The sequence below is a fragment of the Gymnoscopelus braueri genome, assembly GCF_963280865.1.
Source record: "Gymnoscopelus braueri genome assembly, chromosome: 5".
NCBI lineage: Eukaryota > Metazoa > Chordata > Actinopteri > Myctophiformes > Myctophidae > Gymnoscopelus > Gymnoscopelus braueri.
The window spans coordinates 33,371,943-33,399,368 of NC_137606.1; the positions used below are offsets into that span (position 1 = coordinate 33,371,943).

The window sequence follows — 27,426 nt, forward strand, 5'->3', positions numbered from 1 at the left end:
AACACACGGACACACAGACAAGGGCCCCTTGGTGTGCAGGTTTAGGCAGATCCAGCCATGAGTAATGCCATGAGTAATCGTCACCGCCTTCGGCTCTGTAAAAACACGTCCAAGAAGAAAGGCTTTATAATGGAAATGTTGTGAGTTTGTGTGTATATAAGTGTCTAAATTGTTGTGTGTGCATGGATAGGTAGCGTGAGTCAGTGAAAGTAGACAAGGAACGGATTATATTATAGACAAAATGTACACATACTGTGTACACACGTCTCTGACTTCTGTAGGGAAAAATTTAAATGGAACAATGTCAGGTATTCAAATTAAAGGTTGGTGGAGAGAATCCGTGTTCAATACTATTCAATATTGAATAATCAATATTATTAATGTGTTGGGTAAAGCGTTACAATCAAATATCACTTCAATGGATACATAAGTGAGAACAACTTTGAAGCTGAAAAAACATATTGCTATAAGCCGCTATAGTTCCAAAACTGTTGGGTCAATGTATGCAAGTGATTCCTGCAAGTTTTAAAACTGACCAACTGACCCCTGACCCTGCAGTATATAAATATGTAAATGTCTCTCCTACACAGTCTCCCTCTCGGCCGTCCACACAATATGTAATTGCTCACTACAACTGTTTCTGTGACCAATCAGAATGAGTCTGACGTGTTGAAGTGGGTGGTGAGGAAGGAGTTTGGTGAGCTGAGGCGCTGCCTCGAGGTCGAGGAGGCAAGGTTTATGAGGAAGGTGGAGCTTACAGCGGCCAACCTGATCTCATCCATTCAGAGCCAAGCTGAATCTCTAAGCCACGCCCTCAACCGACTACAGGAAGCAGAGAGCACTCTTCGAGATCTGAGCAATGAGGGACCCTTGGATTTTATTATGGTCTGTCTGTCTTCCTGTCTGTAGTTTACCGTCTGTTCATTTGTCCTTTTGTCTGTCTGATTTCAACCAATCAACCAATTTTACAGCTATTACTGCACATTTAATCAATATAATAATCTATTAATTCACATTAAATACACAGTGTAGATTTGTATGATTTCTTCATCAAAAGAAGTCCTTCTTTGTTTTTAACTGAGAGGTGACCTTCTCGCTCACACTCCTACACTGGTTATGAACGCAACATCCCTACATGTGGCTTGTCAGGTCCCTGGATTACAAGGTCCCTGCTTTGTCATATTCCTAGGGGTGCCACCTGACATTTCTATGTTTTACCAGGTCCCTGGGTTGTCAAGTCTCTGGGTTGTCACTCAGATCCCTGGTTTGTCAGCTTCCAGGTCTCTGGTTTCTCAGATTACTGGGTTGGCAGGTTTCAGCTTTACCAGGTCCCTGGGTTGCCAAATCACTGAGTTGTCCGGTCTGGGTTGTCAGATCCCAGGTTGTCCGGTTCCTGGGTTGCCAGGTTCCTGGGTTGCTAGGTTTCTGCATTGCCGGTTGTGTTCAATTTCTATGTTTGTCATTTTTGTGAACATCATTTTCCTGTGTATTCTTTATTTTTATTTTTGTGCTTGTTCGTAGAGGAGGCTGTTGTCTTTGTTTTTAATATAGCCTCTCACTGTCTCTACAGAAATTTGGATCCATTGCTCCAAGGTAGCTGTTTATTATTATTTATCTATTTGTAATAATAGCACAATTTTGTCCCTATATATTTATCACTCCTCTCCTCTCCTCTCTCCTCTCCTCTCCTCTCCTCTCCTCTCCTCTCCTCTCCTCTCCTCTCCTCTCCTCTCCTCTAGCTTCAGACAATACAGGACAGAGTTTACTGGTTTCAGTTCAGTAAACTTCAGACCAGGTTTTAACCACAGCGACATCAAACTATCTGTCTGGAAGAGACTTCAACGTAGAGTTCTGCCTGGTACCTACATACCTGTCTGTCTGTCTGTCTGTCTGTCTGTCTGTCTGTCTGTCTGACTGTCAATGTGTGTGTGTGTGTGTGTGTGTGTGTGTGTGTGTGTGTGTGTGTGTGTGTGTGTGTGTGTGTGTGTGTGTGTGTGTGTGTGTGTGTGTGTGTGTGTGTGTGTGTGTGTGTGCTCGCTTATGTACTGTACGTGTGTGTGTGTATATACTGTATATATATATATATATATATTTATTCACATGGCAGTCTCGTCTCTTTTGCGTGTGTTTGACCTTCAGCTCCTGAGTTGTTGACCCTGGACCCTCTGACAGCTCATCCCATGTTGGAGGTGTCAGCAGGGGGGAGACATGTGGTTTGTGGTTCCACAACCAGGAGGTTTGATGACAACCCAGAGAGATTCACCTTCAGTTACTGTGTTCTAACCAGCAGAGGCTTTAACAATGGAAAACATTACTGGGAGGTCATACATACATACATGCATGCATGCATACATACATGCATGCATGCATACATACATACATACATACATACATACATACATACATACATACATACATACATACATACATACATACAAACATATATTATGGATTGCAGCTTTAAAATAATATTTACAAAAATACAATTGTTTTTTTTCCTGCGGTTGTCAGGTGGACGTTGGCAACAAACCAAAATGGCGTCTGGGTGTGATCAAGGGAACAGCCAATCGGAAAGCCAAGCTGACCAAGAGTCCAGAGGGAGGGGCATGGCTAATTGGGCTGAGGGAGGGGCGTGTCTATGAGGCTTTCTCCTGCCCCCGTGTCACCCTGCCAGTCTCCGCCCCTCTCAGCAGAGTGGGCATGTTCCTGGATTATGAGGGTGGACTTTTGACCTTTTATGGTGCTGACAGTCCAGATGAGCTGCTGTTCATCTACAGCTTCAGGACGGGATTTCACGGGAAAGTCTTCCCGCTATTGGACGTCTGCTGGCATGACCGCGGAGGCAACACAATCCCCCTGTCCATCCCAGAGCCAATCAAAGACCTTGCTGTATTTTAACTTTAATATCACATATCAATTAAACCCTACAAGGGTCCTTATCAACCTTATGGGTTGCAAAGGTAAAGGTCACAATCAACTTCCTCTCCTCTCCTCTCCTCTCCTCTCCTCTCCTCTCCTCTCCTCTCCTCTAGCTTCAGACAATACAGGACAGAGTTTACTGGTTTCAGTTCAGTAAATTTCAGACCAGGTTTTAACCTTATCAACCTTATGGGTTGCAAAGGTAAAGGTCACGATCAACTTCAACGTAAATCAAAGAACACTTAATAACGATGTGGTTTGATTTATTGGACTCCTTGTGTAAAATTACTAGATAAATTAATCCTTTGCCATCACATTGTGTGATGTCACACTGTGCCATTAAATGAAGGTTATAACATGGACATTCTGTATGTGAACAAGATACGATTTCCACAAAACTTGGTGGGAATAATCAGTAGGCTGCCCTGAAGAGATGATTAAACTTGAGATGAACTGAGTGCAATCTTTCTAGTTAGGGGGCCAAGCACGAAGTGTTTAGGCATCCTGTTTATCTGTTAAATGTATTATTCTTCCTTCTTCTTCCGCAGTTTTTTTTGCAGTTCTGCATAACCGTCTAGCAGAAATGGGAAGTATTTTACATACATATATTTGAAATACTTTTGTATTTGGCTGGGACATATGAATGAATCCTCAACTAGTGAATGCATTTTTCTTATGCATTAAAGATGGTGTCAGTCTCCTGGTCAGTCTGGCCTGCGCTCTCACACACAAACATGGTAAACATTTTGGCTGCCTGCTCCAAACACCATGAAAAACACTCTTGTGTGATCAATTTATTCTTTGAAATTCTGACATGGGCAATTAATTTAATATTTGGCAATGAATCTATGAATTGACTAATCATTGCATCGTTTTTTATAAATATAATTTCTTGTTTTTCAAAATTCAAAATGCATATTCTCAGACCAGTATTTTGTATTTGTATTGTGTTTTTACCCAGTATTTGTAATTTGTTTCGAAATACTTTTCGCCCATCTCTGCCATCTAGACACTTTTTGCGAAACTTTGCAGAATGGTATTGAGCAAGAAATTTACTCCCACTTGGCAAAGGGGGCGCTCTAGTAATCAATTGAAAATGAAACTGTTAAGAGGCATAACTCATGTATAACTCATTATATTTGATTCATAGATCCCAGTGTGTGTGTGTGTGTGTGTGTGTGTGTGTGTGTGTGTGTGTGTGCACGTGCACGCGCGTGTGTGTGTAATGAGGACGATATATTTCCTTTATTTTATTTTATTGTTCAGTCCAGTATGATGCTGTTGTTAGTGACAACTAAAATACAATTCAAGTTGACCATGGTCGCCATGGGTTACTGATGTTTACAATGGGATGTTTGGGAGTGGGGTTCAAGCATTCACCATTTTCCATGAAAGAAAATACAAAATAATCATAGCACCACAATAACACCTAGCTAAATAAATACTCTGCTTCTGACATTTACAGTACAAATATGAAGCAAATCATGTCGTACAACAGTGAAAACGTATTTACATACAAAATGTAGAAATAAGCTCAAATAAAAAGTAGTAGAAAGTCAATAAAAAACAAGGCACTATTAGAGTCTACAGCAGTATCAGTATAGTAGACTAAACACGTTAGTATAAAGTTAAAGACAATCAGTTTACAAATAGAAGATATGACATATTTTAGAGATTAGACAAACAGTTCAAAATAAAACGGAATATGTATAGTCTACTGTCGGAATGGATGTTGTGTAATGTTGGTCTACTGTTTGAAAGGTTGTTGTGTCTAATGTATAATCTATTGTCCGAATGTATGTTGTGTCTAAATATATAATCTGCTGTATATATGGATGTTGTGTCTAATGTATAGTCTACTGTCTAAATGGATTTGTTGTCTACTGTCAGAATGGGTATTGTACTATGAGTCCTGTATGTTCCTGTACTTAATCAGTAGTTCTGTGGCTATGGGAGTTATAAGCTTGATTTGATGTGCACATTTATTATGTAAAAAATAATTAAAACAACATTTTAAAAAATTGTCACTTTAGACAGATCCCAAATTAAATCTGCTTTGATATCTTTAGACAGAAACCTGGTGTTTACAGATGGAACAGGTTTTTATCTCTTGTGTCTATCATTGTCCTACAGGTATTTTTAAACATATAAGCACTGTCAAAATAGCAACATACAAACATGTTGTATATTTTCTATATCTTGGTCCCAACACGATAGAGCTAGAAACAGTTCCAGTGTTTACTAATTTAGTTTGGCACATCTGACAACTTCTACAAAGGTATAGGGCTAGAAATGTACTATTTGCTGGTGATAAACATTTCTTCATTTGAATGTCTATTAGATAACCATGATATAAGAATAATGTAGTTATTAAAAATAATGAGACAAAAAGAGGTGTAGAACAACGTGAAGCAGAGTTTGCAAATCATCACTGTATTCTATTCCACACATTCACAATGACAAGTTATCAGGTCAACATGAGTACACACATTCACAGATATCATATCGCAATAATATTATCTAGAGCTGGTAGCATAATATCACAATGTGATGTAATGATCTAGAGTTGGTAGCATCATATTACAACATGATGATGTAAGGATCTAGAGTTGATAGCATCATATTACAACATGATGATGTAATGATCTAGAGGAGTTGATAGCATCGTATTACAACATGATGATGCAACATGCTGATGCAATGGTCTCTAGAGCTCGGTGGAACCCACTCGGAAACACTGTTATAGCACTAGAAGTATACGTGAGCAGTGTTGGGGGTAACTAGTTATAAAAGTAACTAGTTACTGTAATCTATGACTTTTAGCAGTAACTAAGTAATAATATAACTCATTACAAAAAATTGCTCAGTCTTATATTACTATAATTCTGTAAAGTAACAAGTTACTTTCCGTGTTACCGACCAAAGTGAAGCTATATTGTTGTTTTATTAATCTATCCACGTTGCACATGACCGTGACCTTCCGCCACCCCTGAAAACAAATCACCCCAACTTTTATCTTTGTCAATATAGCTATACGTGTGTTTAATAGCCGAGCCTATAGCCTATAAGCTTCGTAGGCCAAAGTCTAATCATCCAAGCAGACTTTAATTAGCATTCTCAAAAATCACATTACGATCATGCAGTCCTCGTTCTGTGGACTTTTCTTAAAAAATAGATTTTTGTCTTGTCATCTCATTATAGGCTACATTAAAGAAGGTATATTAAAGGTATATTGTGTTTAAGCCTACAAGTAAAAATATGTATTTATTTTCGGTAATATCAAACATTGATCGTTTGTCTGACAGCCCATCTCTGCTGTTTCCAAGGTATTTCATTTGATTAAAAAGATCTAGGCTACAACATTTTGGTAAAAGTAATTAAAATGTAATAAGTAATATAAAACTCTTCACAGACAGTAATATTGTTAAGTAACATATTACTTTAATAGATTTCATTTTCACTATCATTATTCATGAGAAATTGTTTCTTTCTTTCTACTTGTCTTCCTTTTCTATTCCACCCATTTGTTCTATTTCATTTTAATCTTATACAGCGTCATAAGGCAAAGCTCTGTTGTGATGTCATAAGTTTAAGCTCTGTCTTGACTTTTCCATGTTTCCTGCATTTTATCTATGCAATGCAATGAAGAAAAGTAGCAGTCTCTTCTCTTTATTTATTATTGTCATATGATGCCTTAGATGTCAAAACGCATGTGATGTCATATGGTAATCTACAATATATGGCATGTATACAATGCTATCATTCTACCATAAATGTTACAAAATTAACAACAGTATCTACTTCTGTACAACAATATTCTAGTGGAACAGAAGATAAACGTTCAAATATGTATTTTTTTCTGTTTGATAATCAGACAATACTGTTTGTCTCTGTAGGACAGACTGTAATTTGAAAGACTAATACTGGTTTTGTTTGTCTCTGTAGGACAGACAGACAGACAGACAGACAGTGTTGTTTTCTTCTGTAGGACAGAGAGTGTCTGAGAAAGACAATGTTGTTTGTCTCTGTATGACAGGCAGACAGACAGACAGACAGACATTATTGTTTGTGTCTTGACTGAAACAGAAAAGTGACGTATGTTGCAGAAATCTAATAATTGAACAGGAAGTGAATTGTAATATTAGAGGTGATATGATAGAACTAGAGCGACGTTAATGTCGGATATATTCACAGCAGACGCTTGGTCCCTCCTGACTTTAAAATACAAAACTGACCAACAGCCTTTGTTCACTGAGGACTTCTTGTTGGGGTCGTCACCTTAACGTGAAGAGGAGGAGAAGTAGAAGAAAGAGGAGAGAAGAGCAATGGAGTCCCTCCTCAATCCCGGATGCAGACGTTACACCTCCCCACATTCTGTCGTTGCTCTTTGTCGTCCTTCAGCGTGGCAGGAGATGAAGACGAAGCACTGAGCCAGTAACTGTAGATGTTGTTGAAGTAGTGGCAGGTTCCTCGAGGCCCCTGGCACTCAACGAAAGGCTGAACTCGGAAGTCCTGAAGACAACTTCCTGATGATGTCAGAGACTGGCCTCCGCCCTCATCACCTGAACCTGTGTGCTAAAACAAAAACACTAGAGTTACTATCTATCTATCTATGACTCCACATTTGGCCAAGGTTTCACCGGAGCCCCATTGACTTCCATTACAGAATTAAAGTTAAATATTTCAAAAAGTATTAGACAAAAAAAACAAAAAAAAACGAATGGAATAGTACTACCACTAGTACCAGTATTAGTGGTGGTAGTGACAGTACTAGTAGTAATTGTTGTAGTAGTAGTAGTAGTATAGCAGTAGCCGTAGTGGTGATGGTGGTAGTAGTAGTAGTTGTAATAGTACAGGTAGTAGAAGTAGCAGCAGTAGTAGTAGTAGTGGTATTAGTACTCACCATCAGAAAGGAGTATCCAATCCACAGACTTCTCCAGGCGGGGGGGCAAGAAGGTGGGGTGGGCTCTTGGCTGTGGAGAGCAATGGCAAGGGCGGGGCCATCGCACACCACACAGCGACTGATGTGCTGCTTGATGGCATCACCATTCAGCGGCATGCTGGGTATCGGTGCTGTTGTTGACAACCAATAGGATTTGTCATTTCTGCTGGCGTAGCGACAACCCGCCATGTTACAGTAGGAGAAGGGCATGGTGGAGAAGAGACGAATGCATGACCCTGCTTGACCTGAAACAATACACCGTAATATTACAATGAGTGCATATTGTGTTTATTACAGGAGAACAACCGATGCACCCGACCTGAAATATAATAATAATAATAATAATAATAATAATAATAATAATAATAATAATAATAATAATAATAATAAATGTAATAATAATAATAATAATAATAATAATAATAATAATAATTGTCTCTGTCAGACCAGACGGCCGAAGGCCCCTGTCCGCCTGTCCATCCGTCTGTCCGTGTGTGTGTGTGTCAGTCTGACAGCAGCTAATCTCCGGCACCGTTGGACCGATCGGCGTGAAACTTTGCACACATACTCCCGGTAGGCCAAGGAAGAACTTTTCAAACCGTCCTCAAATAGTACAGACTTTATATTGCCAAAGCAATAGTAGAACAAAACAATCAAAACAAAACAAAACAAAACAACGTATGTACAATTAAATGGGAATAGAATTTTTTTTAAAGGGAGCTGTGTTAAATTGCAACTATCCTACATACAAATTGTGGATTTGCTGTCAGAAAAGGTTATACATCCATGTAGGAAAAGTTAGCTTGGGACTAAACTTTTGAAACAAATGGCAATGTTTTGAATTGACTTCACTTTGTTTAAAACTCTCTCTCTCTCTCTCTCTCTCTCTCTCTCTCTCTCTCTCTCTCTCTCTCTCTCTCTCTCTCTCTCTCTCTCTCTCTCTCTCTCTCTCTCTCTCTCTCTCTCTCTCTCTCTCTCTCTCTCTCTCTCTCTCTCTCTCTCTCTCTCTCTCTCTCTCTCTCTCTCTCTCTCTCTCTATCGTGCGTGCGTGCGTGCTTGCGTGCGTGCGTGCGTGCGTGTGTGCGTGCGTGTGTGCGTGTGTGTGTGCGTGCGTGCGTGTACCTAAGTCTTGTGTGTATGCTTTCTCCTGTCCCTCTAAGTATAGCAGACTGAATCCTTCCCACAGCGGTATCATGTCTCCTGGACATGATGGGACACTCTCTGATTGGCTGTGCACCACCAACAGGAAGCCAGCGCTGCTGGCTATGGTTGGCCCAGGACTGCCAGAATCACCTGTCAGACCAGGGTCACCTAGAACCAAAAGAGTAACACAAAACATGTTTACTCACATGAAATGAATGTAATTTCCATTGTACTAATCTAAGGATATTGGACAGTAATTTGATGGGCCCTATTTAGACTAAAACAAATGGCGAACGTGGCTTGGGGGTGTGTCCAAATCCAATTTTGAAAGTTACAAGGTGCATAATCTGGGCTTAAAGGGGTTGTATTTAGTCTCTGAATTAGTTATATGTGTTATTTGGGCATAGTATGGATTAAACCAATGAGTGTCATCTCCCATTTGCTTCAAGAGCCAGTTGCACCAGCACCTCCTTTTCTTTTGCTAAGGACACGGATCTGCTCGTGCGCGAACTGAAAGTGCGTGACCCTCTACGGGAGCAGCAACAATAATGTGATATAAATATCTACAACAGGGGAGGCTTACAGTGCGTAATGTGTCCTGGCGTCTAACCCAGTCACCAGAACAGATGATCGCTAAAAATGCTCACAAGTGGATACAACTTACATCTGCTTTATCATCTTTTCCCCTCTTTCATCCCCAACCAAGCTTAAGACATGAAAGTAATTTGTTCCCATGAGATTTGATTAGGCTATGACCAGATGTGTCCATTGCGTTCACAAATAAAGAGTGAGGAGCGGTGCTTCAATTACATAAAATTGAAACGAGAGGTGGACCACGTTCCCCTAGCAACCGTGCTGCTGCTGGTGGCATATTTTGGAGACATGTGATATCTTGACATAACCTTTTTCTTCCCATTTTGCACTGGGTGTACTTGTACTGTAAGATAGGGTCTGATATCTACAGACATGGTTAAACTGTCTCCAAATGTGACTGTATGTTACACATTCACAGCCAGCCAGCTACTTTAAATACAAAAGATATCATTGATCCATTTTATTTTGACGTTGTGCTATTGTTTAGAAATTCACTGTAAACACTACTTGCCGCTATACAGTAGTCTTGTCTTATCGCAAATTATTGTATTTTGTCTGTCTTATTATTTTTTTTGTCTTATCCCATTTTGTCTTATTTTTAGATCTTATAATATTGTGAAGGATCTTATCTAATGGTCTCCGCCAGGCTGAAGGCATGGCCGAGACTATGTTTTGCACCCTGTCCGTCCGTCCGTCCATCCGTCCGTCCGTCCGTCTGTATACAGCCAGTCTCCGCCAGGCACCGTTGGACCGATTGGCTCGCGTGAAACTGTGCACACGCACTCCCTGGAGGCCAGAGCAGAACCTCTGCCCCAATTCACATTGGCCTGTTATAGCGCCACTAGGAGGCAGATTTTTGCAATTTTTTTTTTTGGATATTACTCCTGCATAGAGTGACCAGATCCAAACTGTTCATTTGTGGGACACAATACCACTTGTGCGGGACAATGTGGGGGGAGGGGTCAACAAATGATCTATTGCTTAAGTTGCTATGCCTTGATGTCATATTGGACCATCCGCCTGATATATCATATTTTGTTATTAACCTGCTGTGGCCTACTGTAGGGCAGTGGTTCTCAACCTTTTCAGACCGCGACCCCACACCCTTACAAGCACTTGGAATTGTAGGACTTGAGGCATTTACTTTTGGTTTGTTGACAGTTGAGTGAGAAAACAATGTTGCACATTGAGCTAATTATCTGGGGATCCCCTCAAAATCAGGTGTGGGTCTCGACCCACAGGTTGAGAACCACTGGCCTATAGGGATATTTCTCCTGTTATTTTAACAGGCTTAAAAACACATATAAATAACTGTAAATAATTGTGTTTTCTTACATGATTCTGTACTTTAACTTGAAGAATGGACAGCATAGTCTTTTAGTAGGCTAGAGAGGTGTACAGCTCCTGTACTTCTCCTATTTCACTTTTGATTAGATCAACGATGCAGCGGTTCGTTTGATCATTGTCTCTCGACATAATAAATGCGTTTGTGACCGCGATGTTTAATAAAAGCCTACCCTATAATTTATTCACGTGCTGCTTGAGCAGTGCTGTGTCCAGTGTCCACTTGTGACGGGATCTCTTGTCGCTGAAATCGCGCCAACAGAACCAACAGAAGACGGCCCAGTCCAGTGTACTAGCAGCAATCAGCGCACCCCTCAATACATGCAGACTGATTTATGACCGATGTCGTTTTATTGAGACAGCGTTTCAATTTGTGTGACGCTTGAAAAGTCATGGAAATGTGGGACTGTCCTGCGCAAAGTGGGACATCTGGTCACCCTACTCCTACAGATTTTGTGCAAACATCACGCAAATCGGTACACATTATCTCTATAGTCATGTGATCAAGACGGATCTGTCCGATTTTTCATATTCCATCCTGATTGGCTACGATAGGCAACTAAACGAAGCATCCGATTGCCGTGAAACTTTGCACGCATATTCCCACTACGCAGAGGAAGAAATGCCACCCATTTCACATTGGTTATAGCCCCACCGGCAGTAGCACCAATTTTGTTTTTCTTTCTCATCCTATCTAAAAGATAAAGCCACACCTTGGGACCCCAGCACTCCTCTTTCTCCAATAGCTCCGTGGTCTCCTGGCTCTCCATCGGGCCCCACAGGGCCATAAGGACCTTGTCTTCCTGGAAAGCCCTGGGGCCCATCTCGCCCTGAAACACAGATTGATTGATTGATAGATTGATTGAATACTTTATTAACTTTTTTTTTTTTTAAGTACAAGCAGTGCAGTCAAAGGTTATGCTAAAAGGATAAGACAAAAAGCCCTAAGGGACTTGTACTCAATTCATCAGTAATACTTAATAATTTAATAATTTGAATAACAGAACATGCCATGCCATCCACAGACAAACAATTCAAATAATCCTCACAACAAAGTTGCATTCAGCAAGGTCAATCTAATTTCAGTCACCCAGAGGGTCACACAATCATAACCATCTATCTATCGTGAGCACCTGGAAAAGACTACAACTGCAGCAGAGTGTGCAGTGTTTGCTAACTGAGCTAGGCTGACTTGGTTAGCAAATAGAATTGTTTAATTCAAAATGAGTCACTGAAAATGTATTTTTTTGCCTATAATTTTGGACACTTTCTTTTGATCCTGTCCGTCTTACCTTTCAGTCCCTGTGGTCCATTGGCCCCTTGAAGCCCGGGGGAGCCGGGCTGCCCAGGTAAACCAGGGCAGCCTTCGGGTCCAGCGGGAGGAGGATGTGATGGAGGTTGCACTACCCAACCTTTCTCTCCTTTAGGTCCTGGAGGTCCAGACAACAGCACAGAATAAATTATACTGTTAAACCAATCAAAACACTATAGCACTTTAGTGCTTCACATAATGATTTATAAAATAAAATAATCAAACAAATACACATGAAAAAAAAACTCACAGCACAATGTAGACAGCAAGAAAAATACATAAAGAGAAAAGTCAAATAAAATGTGGCAGAGTATAGCGCTTTTTACAGATTATGACAGTGCAGAATGTAAGCTTTCAAATGGTGTGTCATACATTGAAAGAAGATATGCTTATTTGAATAAGGTTAAACCTCTGAAAATGTGTTTTTAAAAGCGTAGAAACAGGAAAAAGGCAGGTTTTAGTTAAAATTTTATACATTTACAATTATCCAAAAAGGAGCTTTGTGTTGTTGAGACGTTGTGTTGTTACAGTTTTTAATGGTCAAATTCAGTTTATTCTCCCCGGCTGCTTACATGGATTTACAACTTCAACTCTGCATAAGGTCTTCATAGAATACACTTTTCTTTTAAAAAGAACTTCCCTTGAACAACAAATCAGAAATAAAACTTTGTGAAAAGCAATTCATGTTTATATATAGAATAATTCAAATACAATTTGAATCTTGAACATTTCAAACAACGTTGTAAGAGCCATTTGAGCCCCTTTGTTTCTAAATTGATGATGTCACCACAGGGCTTGGTCAAGGCCAAGGTTGCCAGGGTTACAGGGTATTTAACCCTGTCTGTAATCAAGGGCAGGTGTTGCTGATAGGGAGGCAAACAGTTTTTTGACTGTGTTTAGGAGGGCTGTTGATTTAGCCACGTACGTTTAACTGTTTATGCTTCTGTATTTATAATTTGTATACTGGAGTGATTGGCACCAAAGCTACTAAGAATAAATCTTTTTGTTATGAACTTTACGGACGGTTTGGACTTCAGTTATTCTAGAACACGTCGAAACAACCCTAGCTGTCGGCAACCAGTAGTGCCTAAAAGTATAGGACTTTAGACACTACAAACGTTTTTTTAAATCCACTGACCAGGAGGTCCAGTAAGACCTTTGACTCCATCCGTCCCTGAAGGGCCACATGTTCCTGCGCCGCCACGATGACCAGGTAACCCCATCACACCTGGAGCTCCTCGCTCACCTGGTACACAACGCACACACGCAAGCACGCACGCACGCACGCACACACACACACACACACACACACACACACACACACACACACACACACACACACACACACACACACACACACACACACACACACACACACACACACACACACACACACACACACACACACACATTTCTTCATATGGGTTGCTTGCAGGATATCTACTGGATTTTTGTTTGTCCTAGGGTTCTGATTATGAATTTCTCTGAAACAGTTTCACATAAATCTAACGCATAAACACAAAAGCTAAAGTTAACATGTTAAAGACGGGGTGCAGTGATTTTCAGTGATTTCCCCCCCCCCTAAAACATAATCATCAGGTATTATGGTTATACTAGGAGGAAGATCTTTTTCAAAAAAGTTTTGTTAAAATTGTTAAAATTATGTTTTTATGTGGACACGCCTCCAGTTCATTAAGTATACCTGGTTCTCACCTTAGCACCTCCTCCACCACCTTAGCACCACCCACCTGTCCTAGTCCCTCCTCCTCCTCATGCCCACACCTGTTGTGTTATGATAATGAGGGGGAGGGTATGTTTTTACTATGTCACTAAAGCGCTGTTTCTCTATTGGCACGTTTGACCCTCAAGGTTTCAGCCCCCAGGTAGAAACTCAAAATAGTCAGAGAAGACATGAAACGCCATAAAAAACACCACCAGGGGGCTTAATGAAGTTCTATCAACCTCATAGACACATGAAAAACAGAAAAAGTGCAAAACCATGGCACCACCTCTTTAACATAACTTTAAATATTAAAGGTACAGGTTTAATGTTAACCATTTGACATGTTCTGTCGTTTCACCTTTGACCCCCGGTAGTCCAGCAATGCCAGGCAGGCCTGTGGCTCCAGGACCCCCCTTCACCCCCTTTAGTCCTGGGAAACCTGGCATCCCATAATCCCCCTCATCTCCAGGAACTGGTGAGTTGGGGCCACTACGGCCACATCCACCAGGGAAACCTGAAACACCACATCAAATGTTAGTTGTCATACCAGGACTGCAATTAATGCTGGTTTTCTATCCTACCAGAGAGCTAGTACTGCTGGTTTTCAATCCTACCAATGCTGTCTCACTCCCAAATGGTATATTTTGACTTTTTGGAACAATTTTGACCAAATGTCAACATGTGACGTGAAGGTGGGGCAAAAAAGTCACAATATGACTTTTGGGGAATATATGATTTACAATTCTGTGCCTATCGTAACATAACTCGGACGGTGCTGAGTCGGCTCAAAGTGGACTTCACAACGCTCGGCACGGCGACTCCCTCATCTAAGCTCGTGCCTCAAGTCCGCTTGAGATGGTACGCAGACGTTTTAACCGTTTTTTTGGCGGAATGTCAAAAGTGCTGAGAACTGGACTTCCGCATTGTTGTAATGCGGAAGTCCCGAAAAGTCAACATGTGCCTTATTTGCCCCGCCTTCAAAGCACATGTTGATGTTTGGTCACTAAGTCACAATATGCCTTTTGGGGAGTGAGACAGTGTTGATCCTACCAGAACCGTAGTACTGCTGGTTTTCTATCCTACCAGTACACACGAGCGAGGACACATGCACGCATATCCACACAAACCCACACCCACACACACACACGCGCGCACGTTTGCACCCGCGCACAGCAGTGGTACCTTTGGGTCCATCAGCTCCAATGAAGCCTTTTTCTCCTGTTTCACCTGGCAGCACCTGTTTACAGTCCGCACCTGGATAACCTGGATATCCAGTTGCACCCGGAGGACCTGCAGATGGACAGACAGGCAGGGAGACAGATGGATAGACATAAATAGTGATAGACAAACAGATATATAGGGGCAAAGATGACTCTAACATCAGGTAAAAACATTATGTAATATGATAAGAAAGGAATCTTTGCATCCTTTCATAGCATAGCATTAAAAAGCATAGTAGTAATACAGATAAATGTATATAATAGTAATAACAACAATAATGACAATCCATACAGTTTAATAACATTAACTGTTGTATGTAGTAGTAATAACTATAAAGTGTCTAACAATAATACCTAGTAAGAGTACATTATTAACCCTTTAAGATACCCAGAAAAGCAAAGATTTGAGTTACAAATGTTCGCTTAAAAATATATATATTAAAAGATTTGCACAAATTGTCACGATTTTTCCAAAAATAGTAGATCTACAGTACAAGCTCATATGAGCTTGTATATCTGCTATTTTTTAATAGCCAAAGAAATCGTAAAATGACACAGACGTGTTCCCGGTCTTAAAGGGTTAAATAGTTCTATAGTACCTGTGAGTCCTGTCTGGCCTTTGGATCCTCGGCTCCCGGGCTGGGAAGGGCCCTGTGTGCCCTGACATCCTCTTGGGCCTTGATCACCCTTAACACCTGTGTGTCCAGTAGGGCCTAATATACCTGGACCTACAGAGAGACAGGTAGACAGGCAGATAGACAGATGGAGAGATAATGTCCAGTCATTTTTGTGTGTGTGTGTGTGTGTGTGTGTGTGTGTGTGTGTGTGTGTGTGTGTGTGTGTGTGTGTGTGTGTGTGTGTGTGTGTGTGTGTGTGTGTGTGTGTGTGTGTGTGTGTGTGTGTGTGTGTGTGTGTGTGTGTGTGTGTGTGTGTGTGTGTGTGTGTGTCATTTTGTACCTTTTGTGTATTGTGTTTAAGTTGTGTCAGTGATGGTGGTCAGTGATGGTGCCCCACACACACACACACTGGTGAACCATGACAATAAAACATGTGTGTGGTGTGCGTGCGTGCGTGCGTGCGTGCGTGCGTGCGTGCGTGTGTGTGCATGTACGTTTATTTACCTCTTGCTCCCATCTCTCCCTTCACTCCCTTCAGTCCATCCAGTCCATGAAGTCCTAATGGACCTGGAGGACCTGAAAGAACACAATATACTGTTTATATAGACTCATGACATATACATTATTTCTCATGTACCAGGTCTTTACTTTGTCCTGGATTAGGGATGCACCAAAAGGTTCAAGAGGGGGCGATACTCGCTAAGGCTGATTGGTCAGCTGCCGTATCGTCCCTACGGGGTTATACGGCATGCTGATCAATCAGCACAGCTAAAACCTGGACGTTTGTAGCGGCGTGGAGGTTGAAGAGGTGAGCGTGGCTGTGCTGTCCTCAACAATGGAACGACCTGCCTGACGGGCTTAGGCTGAAAAATCATCTTTTAACCCATTAAAACCGGTAACGCATCTGTGTAACTACTTAAACCATTATTTTATACTTTGGGTTATAAAAAAATAGCAGATATACAAGCTCATAGCGCTATGAGCTTGTATATCTGTTATTTTGGAAGAATTGTGAAAATTTGTGCAAATCTTTGAATATAAATATATTTTTAAAGCAAACATTTTTAACTCATCTTTGCTTCTGGGGGGGAGGGGGGGGGGGTCCCTGTAACAAAACATTTTCAGACGGGGGTCCGCGGCCAAATACATGTAAATTTGGAGGTCCTTGACTTGTCCTGTACCAGCATGGACATTTGTTTTATTTTTTAGATGTTTTGGGGGCTTTTCTGCCTTTATTTTGAGAGGAAAGTAGGCTGACAGGAAATGGGGAGAGAGATGGGGGGGTGACACACAGCAAAGGTCGTCGGGAACAGGAGTCGAACCCGCGACACGCTGTAAGACTGGATTACCAGACATGTGGTATGCGCCTGGACCGCTAGGCCAACGGACGCACCCAGCATGGACATTTAACCTCTTTTTTTAAATTATTGTGTGTATCGCCGAGAACCTGAGCGTGTGGAGCAGCGTTTGTCCAGGATCAAAAATCCCAAAATCTCCATCCGTCTTGTCTGTTTGTGTCCATTTTATGCCCATGTATGGAGATCCCTGATGTGATCAACATAGTACTGACATCATCACAAAGTACTCTGAAAACGGGTACAAGGGGTGTTCTGGCAATGGGTACAACATGTATTGCATTGCGGAAATGCATGCGTTCCAAACGAGGACTGTTCCCAGTGGGAATTGGCTTGGTGTTATATAATCTACACAATCTATTTTAGATTATAATATGTAGACAGGCAGACAGGCAGACAGGCAGACAGGCAGACAGACAGACAGACAGACAGACAGACCTATAATAATACTAATAATAACCACCTCTCAGGCCTTGTCTTCCTGGTTCTCCATTGGGTCCAGGTTGACCATTCTGACCTTTCTGACCATCAGAACCAGTTTTGCCACTGGGTCCTGGGGGTCCAGAAACTCCTAAAACAGAGATAGAGTAAAAGATAATAATAGTAATTATTATTATTATTATTATTTTAATAACAATAATAATAATAATAACAAGTGCATTTGCGTACCGTTAGGTCCTAGGTCTCCACGGGAACCAAGGCAACCATCATCACCTTGGGATCCAAAATAACCAGGACGACCAGGTTCTCCACAGTCTCCCTGGAGTCCAGGCCAACCTGACAAAACACAAAGCAGTGTCTCTCAATTATCTTAACAATATAAACAAAATTGTCTGTTAATGAGGCTAGTACATGTTAGTCCTGTAAGTTGATGTTTGTGTGTAAGTTGTGTACAAATTATGTGTCTATGTGCGACAGTATTACTAACTATTGTTAAGGCCGGGAATGGTGATTATGTTTTGCCCCCGTCTGTGTGTCTGTCTGTGTGCCGCTAATCTCACAAACTGCTGTTATGATGATGATGTCAAACCTTTTTGTGCGTGGTAGGCTAAGGAAGTCACTAGGCCACATCCACACGGAGACGTTTTAAAAAATGTCACAGAGTCGTTTTCAAAAAGTTTACCGTACACACGGAATCGTCTCAAGAAATGTGTGTGTCCACACGAAACCACTGAAAACACCACAAACTGAAAACGCTGTAGTATATATGCCTGGCCTGTGGGTGGTGCTGTGGAGGAAAGTAACTAAGTACATTTACTCAGGTACTGTACTTAAGTACAATTGAGGTATTTTTCACTTTACTCGAGTATTTCCAATTTTCAATACTTTTACTTCTACTCCACTACATCTCAGAGGAAAATATTGTACTTTTACTCCACTACAATTATTTGAACGCTTTAGTTAATACTAGTGACTTTGCAGATATAATCATGACATTATAAAACATTTATATTTATTTATTTGCCCTATTTTACATAGACTATTTAAAAATAGCCGATCTACAAGCTCACAACGCGCATCGCGACGCATTGTGAGCTTGTAGATCAGCTATTTTCAAACATTTCAGTACTTTAAGTATATTTTGATGCCAATACTTTTGTACTTTTACTTTGATTGAACTCAAGTAACATTTTGAGCACAGGCCTTTTACTTGTAACAGAGTATTTTTATATTGTGGTATTGCTACTTTTACTTAAGTAAAATATCCGAGTACTACTTCTTCCACCCAAATGAATTTGACCCACTGGTCGACTATAGTCGAGATGCTGCGCATCAGCTACGTTGCGACCGTTGTCACTATAGCGTCCTGGCTGAATTCAACCTGGTGTTTGTACTTTCTCTATTTACAACCCGTACATCTACATAAACGTTCAGATTTCAAATATAAAGTGCTTAACTCATGGCCATGGATGTTAAAATTCACTTCGAGTGGGTATAAGTACCCGTATCTTCCGTATTGTTCAATAAAAAGCATTTTAATCCGATCGGCAGCCATTTTCTCATAGAGTTATAATGTATTAGAGTGCAATACTCCTCCCAACCGGTAGGGTCGCGTAAATGAAAGTCAATGGAGAAAATTCGAAGTCAATGGCCACCAATCGGATTAAAATGATTTGTATTGGACAATACGGAAGATAGGTGTACTTATGCGGGCCCATACATAATTGTAACATCCGTGGCCATGGGGTCAGCACTTTATATTAGAAATATGAACGTTTGTGTAGATGAACGGGTTATAAATGGAAAAAGTGCAAACACCAGGTTGAAGTTCATCCATGATCGTCTTAACAGACGACCGTCATGTGATCCATGGCCAACACTTGTTTTCATTCTTATAAGACCGCATGGCTCATTTGTATGCACGTGAATATACTGTACATTAAAAAGTAACTAAGCGGAAAGTAACTAAGTACATTTACTCCACACATTTAAGCGAGAGGTGGAGCTATAGCGTCATCGGTTCAGGAAAGATGCGTATTGCCGTATTTGGTTGTACACACGGAGACGCAAGGGTGGCGTTTTCAGATTTATTCACTCTGGGACCCGTTTTCAAAAATAAGCGTATTGCGGACCTAAAACGCCGTCTCCGTGTGGCCAAAACGTGCAAACGATTAAAAACTTATGCGGTTTCACCTAAAATCGTCTCCGTGTGGATGTGGCCTAACACATGGTGGCACTATAATAGCTCGCTTTACGTTTTGGCCTTTGAACTATAGGTCGTACAATCTAAATTAATTTCCCCCGGGATTCCATGATATAACTCGGCCTATTTGCACTGAACTATATTTTAAGCTTTTTTGCATTTTCTTCAAAACACACTTTTTGCTACTAATCCTAAAGATTTTGTCCAAAACTCACACAGGGCCCTATAAAGGGCCAGACTGGCTAAACCCACTAATTTGGGATTTAGGACTGGGCGAGGGGCCCCTGCAAAAGTTGCTATTTTGGGACACTTGCCTTACCCGCAAAACACCTGCACTACCCATTACATTATGCATAGGTGTGGTTTGGGCGTTACAATAACAAAACTAATCACAGTGCCAGATGCCATTGCCTTTAAGAGAAGACCACTATATAAAGCCATTATCCCCAATGCAATCTTACACTCTCTTTTCTCCCTGCAGTCTGCAGTGTTGCCAGGTCTGCTTATTATAAGCCACATTGGGCTTGTTTTTCTGTAAAGTTGCTTGTAAATAATGGTAGAACGGGTCTATTTTCAAATAGCCAACACAAATAAATATGCACATTGTTTAATATATATATATATATATATATATATATATATATATATATATATATATATATATATATATATATATATATATATATATATATATATATATATATATATATATATATATAGGTTTGAAGTGCTCATGTGGCCTATTATAGTCGCTTCTTTTGGGCTTGTTTTCATAGACCTGATTGCTTATTCCTCTTGCAAATTCTGGCAACACAGCTCTTCAGCTCTGCAGCCGCACTGTGGGGATTTAAAATGGAAACATGCACCCGACATTTCGTTTCTAAGCTCTAGCCTTTAAAGCCAATAAAACCACATTTGATAGACATACATATCACCTAGATGCACTGATTAGAGAGAATTTCATATTTTTGTAATCAGTTCATTATTTCCTGCGTAATCGACGAATAAAACTCATGTGTGTAATTTGGAGAGCATTGCATTGTGTGACGCACAAATTGTCTTCTTTGAATAGACTACGTTCTTATATAAACACAATTGACACAAGGAATTGACACTCTCACTTCTGCTGATTATAGGGAAATTATAATCACAGAGATTTGTTGAGAATGAGGAGAGAGGAAGACCTGGCCGTCTGTCCATTGCAGGCGCGCCCTACCAAACCAAGTTGGCATTGCAGGTGGTTTTAGATTCCACTATGCGCTGTCCAAAACGTGTGTGGTCAAAATAGCAATCTTGGGGATAATGCAACAACACGGCCACACGCCCAGGCGCAAATAGTGGAGTCGGCATAATGAATAGCGGGTATAGCGGCCGCAAAATAGCGTTTAGGGACAGTGCCAGCTCCTTATCCATATTTCACGGGTAATGGGCAGAAATTCACGGCTAGTGGGTCGCGGGTATAGCAGTGGCAAAAATAGGGGCCACAAATTGCTACACATGATCTCGGAGTCACATGATGAACATGTAAGATATCTTGCCGATTTTTTATATTCAATACCGATTGGCTATAATTGGCTTTCAAAGTTTGTGGGAGGGTCCTATTTTATATAAAAAAATGCCAAAATCATGAATGCATCATCCGACTGACCCCAAACTACAAAACACAGAGGCAAAAGCAATTTCACTTATTTGCAATTTCACATTTGTGGGGCACCACAAAAGTGAAAAAAGTCATCAATAGAGTAATCGTCGCAAAAAAAATTGTTTTAGTTCATTTTATTTGTATTCATATATGAATGAAGTTGTGTGTTGCAGCTCTCACCAGATGGTCCAGTCTCTCCAGGAGATCCTGAGTCTCCAAATGAACCAGGAACACCAACAGAGTCTCCTATATCACCTGAATTTTAGAAAAACAAAAGTACAGTTTAATGACAGCTCATGTAAACACACTACGAACCAATTTTACATTACCTTTCTACGACGGAGCATTAGTGCCATTAATTGGTGAAAAAAAAAACGGCGGGAGCGGGGCATTATTCTAGAGTTTAGTTTAATGTAGGAAATTTCCTATTTTATAAACTTGCAGATTGCGACATTAATCTCTTAAGATTTTCGAATTTATTATCAAACAAATTTGCCACTTTAAACTAAGACATTTATTAGTTTTATGTGTCAAATTTGTTAGTTTTTAAAATAGGAAATTTCTGAGTTGATGAACTAGCAAATTTGCGACATTATTAACTAGCAAATTTCGGAGAAAATAAACTCAAATTCTTTATTTAAGGAGGCGCGATCCTATCACTTTGGATCATAGCCTAAAAATCACCCACTTTGCTATGGATGGCCTAATCAAATGATACATTGCAATCGGATTTAGCAATAAGGAAATAGGCTACTCTTAATTAAATTAATCAATGGAAGAGCTTTATTCAACGCCTTATTATGGCTACGTGCTGTGTGGGTGTTCACCGTGTCCAGACTGAGCGCCAGACGAATTTATACTTCACCGTATGACGGGGTCGGGCACCGAAAATAGCCGATCTACAAGTTCACGGTTGCAGACCAGACATGTTGTGAGCTTGTAAATAGGCTATTTGCGACGTGCGCCCCGCTGTCGAAGTATGAATCGAGTTTGTGCAAATTCAATTCAATCATATACAGTAGCCTATATAAAAACAATATCCACTGATTAGATTAGTTATAGCCTATTGGGCTAAAAAGGAGAGGAAACTGTGCATGCCTGCATGCGCAAAAACAAATGATAAATAATAACTTATTTTTTATAAAGAGTCAGAAAGTGTCTGTCTGTCTGTCTGTCTGTCTATCTGTCTGTCTGTATAGATATATCCATAGACCTTTAATCGATTCCCGTAGGGAAATTCAGGTGTCATAAATATGTATAGCAATGCTGATATGCCAGTGTTAAATACAGTCTATAAAATGGTTGGAATCAGCACCATATGGACCACGGAACGGATACTGCCAACTGCCAAGGCGCACGGTCTTGCACAGTTGTGTATATGTACAAATGTTGCTCGGCCACTCAAAGCACGCTGGGAAGACAGTGCGTCTTCCCTGCGTGCTGTGGGGTTGGTATGGCTTCAGGTTCCGCCAGGGGATCGTTCTAAATTACACTTGAACTATGTTTATCACGATTGGAATGAATAGTGACCAACAGAGAAAAGGACCAATCTCTCGCCTGTGCTGGAGCGGCTGGACGTTGGTTGACTATTTGGTTCATTGATTAAAAGTTACACAAATCATTATCCTTGACCCACATGGTCTTAATAATGCAAAAGAGGGACACATTCATTTAACTATTATAGCTGTAGTCTACTCTACAGTGTTATATATCTGCGTCCAGATCTATGTTCCGCTGTGCACAAGGTAGACACGGATGCTTGTATGCCTTGAGGAGATAATTCCTTAAACTTGTTAGTAGCCTATATGTTTGTCATGATTCAAATACTTTTTGAATAATAATATAACTGATCACCGGTCCGTTACCGAGGTCCTGAATTATTTACAAGGGGGGAAAGCCGTCTTGCACATGCTGTCACTTGTTTAAAAAATGTCTTTGTGATGACTGATGAGACAGAAGTTGGAGATACATGTGATGTGAATAGAATAGAATAGAATAGAATAGAATAGAAATAGCCTAGGCCTAGGCTACTTTACTTTATTGAGTATTTGGGAAGAAGTCTAATGGCAAATTTGTGTGATAATAAATACGAAAATGTCCTACATTTTACTCAGAAATATCTGAGATTAATGTCGCAAATCTGCGAGTTTATAAAATAGGAAATTTCCTACATTAAACTCAGAGATTTCTGAGTAAAAAGTCAGAATAATGCCCCGCCCCCGGCAATTTGTTTTCTTTTTTCTCCACCAATTAATGGCTATGCTCTGTCGTACGTTTCATATGGTAAGTGAAAGTGTGTGTATTATTTGTTTTGGAATGCAACCTTTGTTTTGTCCTACCTTTAAGCCCAGTGAATCCTGGGTAACCAGGTACACCATATGTCCCAGTGATTCCTGGGTCACCCTACAGTCAGCAAATACAATTAGTGTTAATACAAAAATATGTTTTTTAAATTTCTATATTTCAAACATTCTAATCGATTTATTTTATAATGGACTAAATCGATTGGTCTGATTAACCACTTAAAGGTAGTGTAATAATAACAGGGGTCTACTCGTCTCTCCAGTTCTTTAATATACTGAAAATACATTTTCAGGTGGGTTGCCAATTTCAGCCAGTCAGGAGAGAGTACCCATTTATCAGTTTCAATTCTATAGTGTTCCAGTTCCATTTTATCTGCTCATTTCTTTGTGTCATCACTTCCAATTGCACTTGTTTATCCTGTATCTTCTCTCTCCTGAGTCAAAAAAATAGGTATCCTGACCTGAAAATATATTATCTGCTTACTAAGGAGCTGGAGAGTCAGGGAGACCTCTGAACAAACACTCAGAATATAGCTATTTAACATTTATTTAAAAAATATATATATTACTTGCACCTTTAACCCTGTACTATACTTGAAAATACAATGCGTCACGTTGTAAGCTTGTAGATCAGGGTTTTAACTGAAGCCTTGAGTTAAATGAGTGTGATAAGCCCCTCCCCTCACTCTGTCTACCAGTTCTCAGGTAACTCCCCCCAAACACACACACACACACACACACACACACACACTAGGGCTTTCACCAACTAGTCAACTAGTCGACTAGTATAACCACTAGTCGACCTTGTTGGTATTAGTCGAATAGTTGATTTTTATTTTTATTTTTTTTAATGCCATAGTAATGGCCCATCTTACTATTATTATTATCCTCCTGACTTTATTTTTTTATCAAAAGGGGGTCAAAAGTATGCCCAATAAAAGCCTATTATTGGGCAATGGGGATCCTTGGAGACGCTGCTGTGGTGCTGTGCTGCTGTGCCAGAAGCGCTTCCCTTAAAACGCCATAAAAATAAGGGCAGGAGGATAATAATAATAGTAATATAGTAGTAGGATGGCATTAAAACAATGCCCCCCCTAAAAAAATATATATATATATATATATATATATTTTTTTTTTAATGTAAATTTCGACTAGTCTACTACCACTGGGTCAAATTAGTCGACCTGTAAAAATCTCTAGTCGTGAAAGCCCTAACACACACACACACACACACACACACACACACACACACACACACACACACACACACACACACACACACACACACACACACACACACACACACACACACACACACACACACACACACACACACACACACACACACACACAAATCTTGGTTTACGCGTTGTGAGATTGTAGATCTGCTACTGTTCTGTGCGATTGTTCACCTCAGAACAGGGACGCTAGGGTTTCATGTGGTTAATACATTCGTTGTTAAACTTTTTTATCTAAAAAAATAAGATAAATGTTCACCTGATCTCCATTCTCTCCTGGGAAGCCGATGATCCCTTTGAGTCCAGGAGGTCCAGGTAGGCCAGGGTCTCCAGACTTCCCAAAGGTCCCTGGTGATCCTCTGAAGCCCGCCTCTATGCCCGGGGGCCCATTGATTCCAGGGTACCCTGGATTGCCTCTATTTCCTAGTACTCCCTGATTGCCTGAAGGAAAAGTTACCATGTTCAGCTTAATCACTTTAAGCCATATTTTATACTTTGTCTTACTACAATGTTGCGATGAGACGCGTTATGAGCTGTTAGAAACATTTTGAACATTTTTAAAGAACAATCAACAAGAACATGCCCAAAATATTGATAGGTTTAATGTGGTTAAAGAGGAACTTAAGAGATATTCCAAATGGAGATTCATTATGTTTCACTGGGAAAACAGCAGCCAACTCTGTCACGACACATTGACACAAAAACAAGAGGTTGCATGCATTGTGCTTGATTGTTTCTAGAGATCAATATGCTGAGAAAGTCAGCTTTTCATCTAGCTGCATGTTTGCCACAGATTTAAGCATTTTGGAAAAAAAATTAACATTTTGGAAAAAATAGAAAAAAGGTTTTCGGTCCTGTGAGTCAGTCCACTTCACATTTTGGCCAATAAGTCTTTAACCGTATGTCGTGCAACAACATTTTTCCTCCCGGGATTCCTTGGATCATGACGCAACTCCCCATATAGGCCACGTCTACTTCCACCTGACTAGATTTTATGTGATTTTGCATTTTCTTCAAAACTCCTACAGATTTTGTCCCAGAATCAAACACATTGGTACACATTACCTCTGGAGTCATATGATCAAGATGTATCAGTCAGTTTTCATATTTCATTCCGATTGGCTTTAATTGGCTTCCAAGGTTTGTGCAAGCGGCCTGTTTTCCAAACAATGCCACAAATCATGAAAGCAGCTGTTATGTTCTAAAATCATGGATTACTGTTGTTCTTGGGTCTTGTGGTGCTATACATGGGCTCAGGTACCTTTAACCCATTAAGACCTGAGGCAGATTCTACAAATGACTTCTAAATCAGTAGTTCACACAATTTCAGGATTTTTCAAAAAAAAATCAAAAATAGCTGATGCAGATATTCAGTCAGGAGGTAGAGTTTGTAAGGAACTGAAGTAATTGATAAAAGGGTTCCACTTATGGAGAAAGTGTAGTTTATGTTCTGACATTGAACTAAGTACACAGGTGTCTCTTCCTACACAACAGCACCATCCAATCTGCCCCAAATTTGATTCACACATTGAGGGGCCTCTAAACACTTCACCCATAGGGAGTGCACAAATGCTACAAATGACATTGTTTGTTGTCAAAACGTGTTTTGAGAGTTATGTAACAATGGCTGTCAAACAGGGTTTTCATACTCGATACTTGTTTGCCTGTAATTGCTTTCACAAATTTGTGGCCGCGGCCTATTTCCTAAAAAAAAATCCATATCATGAACATGACATCCAATCATACCCAAATTGGAATCTAATGCACACCTCCTAAACTGCTTTCACTTCAGCCCATAGGGGGCACCACGAACGCGAACAATCTAAAGGTCGAAGCGAAAAAAGCGTCTTTTAATTATTCGGAACGAGTCCGAATTTTGCGTATATTCGCATATTCGCCGGTGTGTAACCGCCTTTACTGTTGTACTAACTATAGTTCCCCTCTAGTTGCACCCATGACTGATACAGCCCTGGGAAGCCAACAGGGGCTGGCGGAGATCTGCCCTCCGAGGTGCACACTTTTATAGTTTGCATTTACATGTTCTTCGAAAATGTGTATAATATGACATTTCTATTAAATACAAATTTGATTATTGTAGTTTAATCTTAATATTGTTCACTATGTGCAACCACACAACACAAGGTACTCTTCTTGACTCACTGTTCATTATTTTAAACCAGGAATGCCTCCATTTGGAAAATGTGATGTGTTGTCTCACCTCGTGGTCCGGTCAAGCCTGGAAGACCAGGAAGTCCTTTGGGACCGGGCTCTCCTTTGACGAGAACCTCTAAAGTCTCTCCCAGGGCACCTGGGACCCCTCGCCTGCCTGGGATGAGTAAACACAGTGAGATACAAATACTGCTATAACACAAGCGTTAGTAGTACTACACTAGCACTGGTAGTAATTCACTAGTATTATTAGCAGTAAAC

The 27,426-nt window shown here is 40.4% G+C and overlaps 2 protein-coding genes across 3 annotated transcripts in view; one reads left to right on the forward strand and one right to left on the reverse strand.

The window, feature by feature from the left end:
* Positions 1 to 3,009, forward strand: part of LOC308085876 (E3 ubiquitin-protein ligase TRIM50-like) — a 5,876-nt gene extending 2,867 nt beyond the window's left edge. Inside the window, exons 6-10 of the mRNA XM_080429191.1 lie at positions 655 to 885; positions 1,571 to 1,593; positions 1,740 to 1,858; positions 2,140 to 2,321; positions 2,512 to 3,009. Coding sequence (XP_080285317.1) covers positions 655 to 885; positions 1,571 to 1,593; positions 1,740 to 1,858; positions 2,140 to 2,321; positions 2,512 to 2,898 — 942 coding nt within the window. The 3' untranslated portion in view covers positions 2,899 to 3,009. The remainder of the gene's footprint in view (positions 1 to 654; positions 886 to 1,570; positions 1,594 to 1,739; positions 1,859 to 2,139; positions 2,322 to 2,511) is intronic.
* A 1,174-nt stretch (positions 3,010 to 4,183) lies between these two features.
* Positions 4,184 to 27,426, reverse strand: part of col4a4 (collagen, type IV, alpha 4) — a 92,148-nt gene continuing 68,905 nt past the window's right edge. For both annotated transcript variants that reach the window (XM_080428476.1, XM_080428475.1), the window contains 16 exons: positions 27,215 to 27,322; positions 25,256 to 25,437; positions 23,795 to 23,858; positions 21,636 to 21,710; positions 17,839 to 17,946; positions 17,633 to 17,740; positions 16,319 to 16,390; positions 15,797 to 15,925; positions 15,160 to 15,267; positions 14,336 to 14,491; positions 13,393 to 13,500; positions 12,235 to 12,372; positions 11,656 to 11,772; positions 8,984 to 9,172; positions 7,823 to 8,106; positions 4,184 to 7,494 (listed from right to left, as the gene is read on the reverse strand). In XM_080428476.1, the coding sequence (XP_080284602.1) occupies positions 7,258 to 7,494; positions 7,823 to 8,106; positions 8,984 to 9,172; positions 11,656 to 11,772; positions 12,235 to 12,372; positions 13,393 to 13,500; positions 14,336 to 14,491; positions 15,160 to 15,267; positions 15,797 to 15,925; positions 16,319 to 16,390; positions 17,633 to 17,740; positions 17,839 to 17,946; positions 21,636 to 21,710; positions 23,795 to 23,858; positions 25,256 to 25,437; positions 27,215 to 27,322 (2,183 nt within the window). In that variant the 3' untranslated portion in view covers positions 4,184 to 7,257. The remainder of the gene's footprint in view (positions 7,495 to 7,822; positions 8,107 to 8,983; positions 9,173 to 11,655; positions 11,773 to 12,234; positions 12,373 to 13,392; positions 13,501 to 14,335; positions 14,492 to 15,159; positions 15,268 to 15,796; positions 15,926 to 16,318; positions 16,391 to 17,632; positions 17,741 to 17,838; positions 17,947 to 21,635; positions 21,711 to 23,794; positions 23,859 to 25,255; positions 25,438 to 27,214; positions 27,323 to 27,426) is intronic.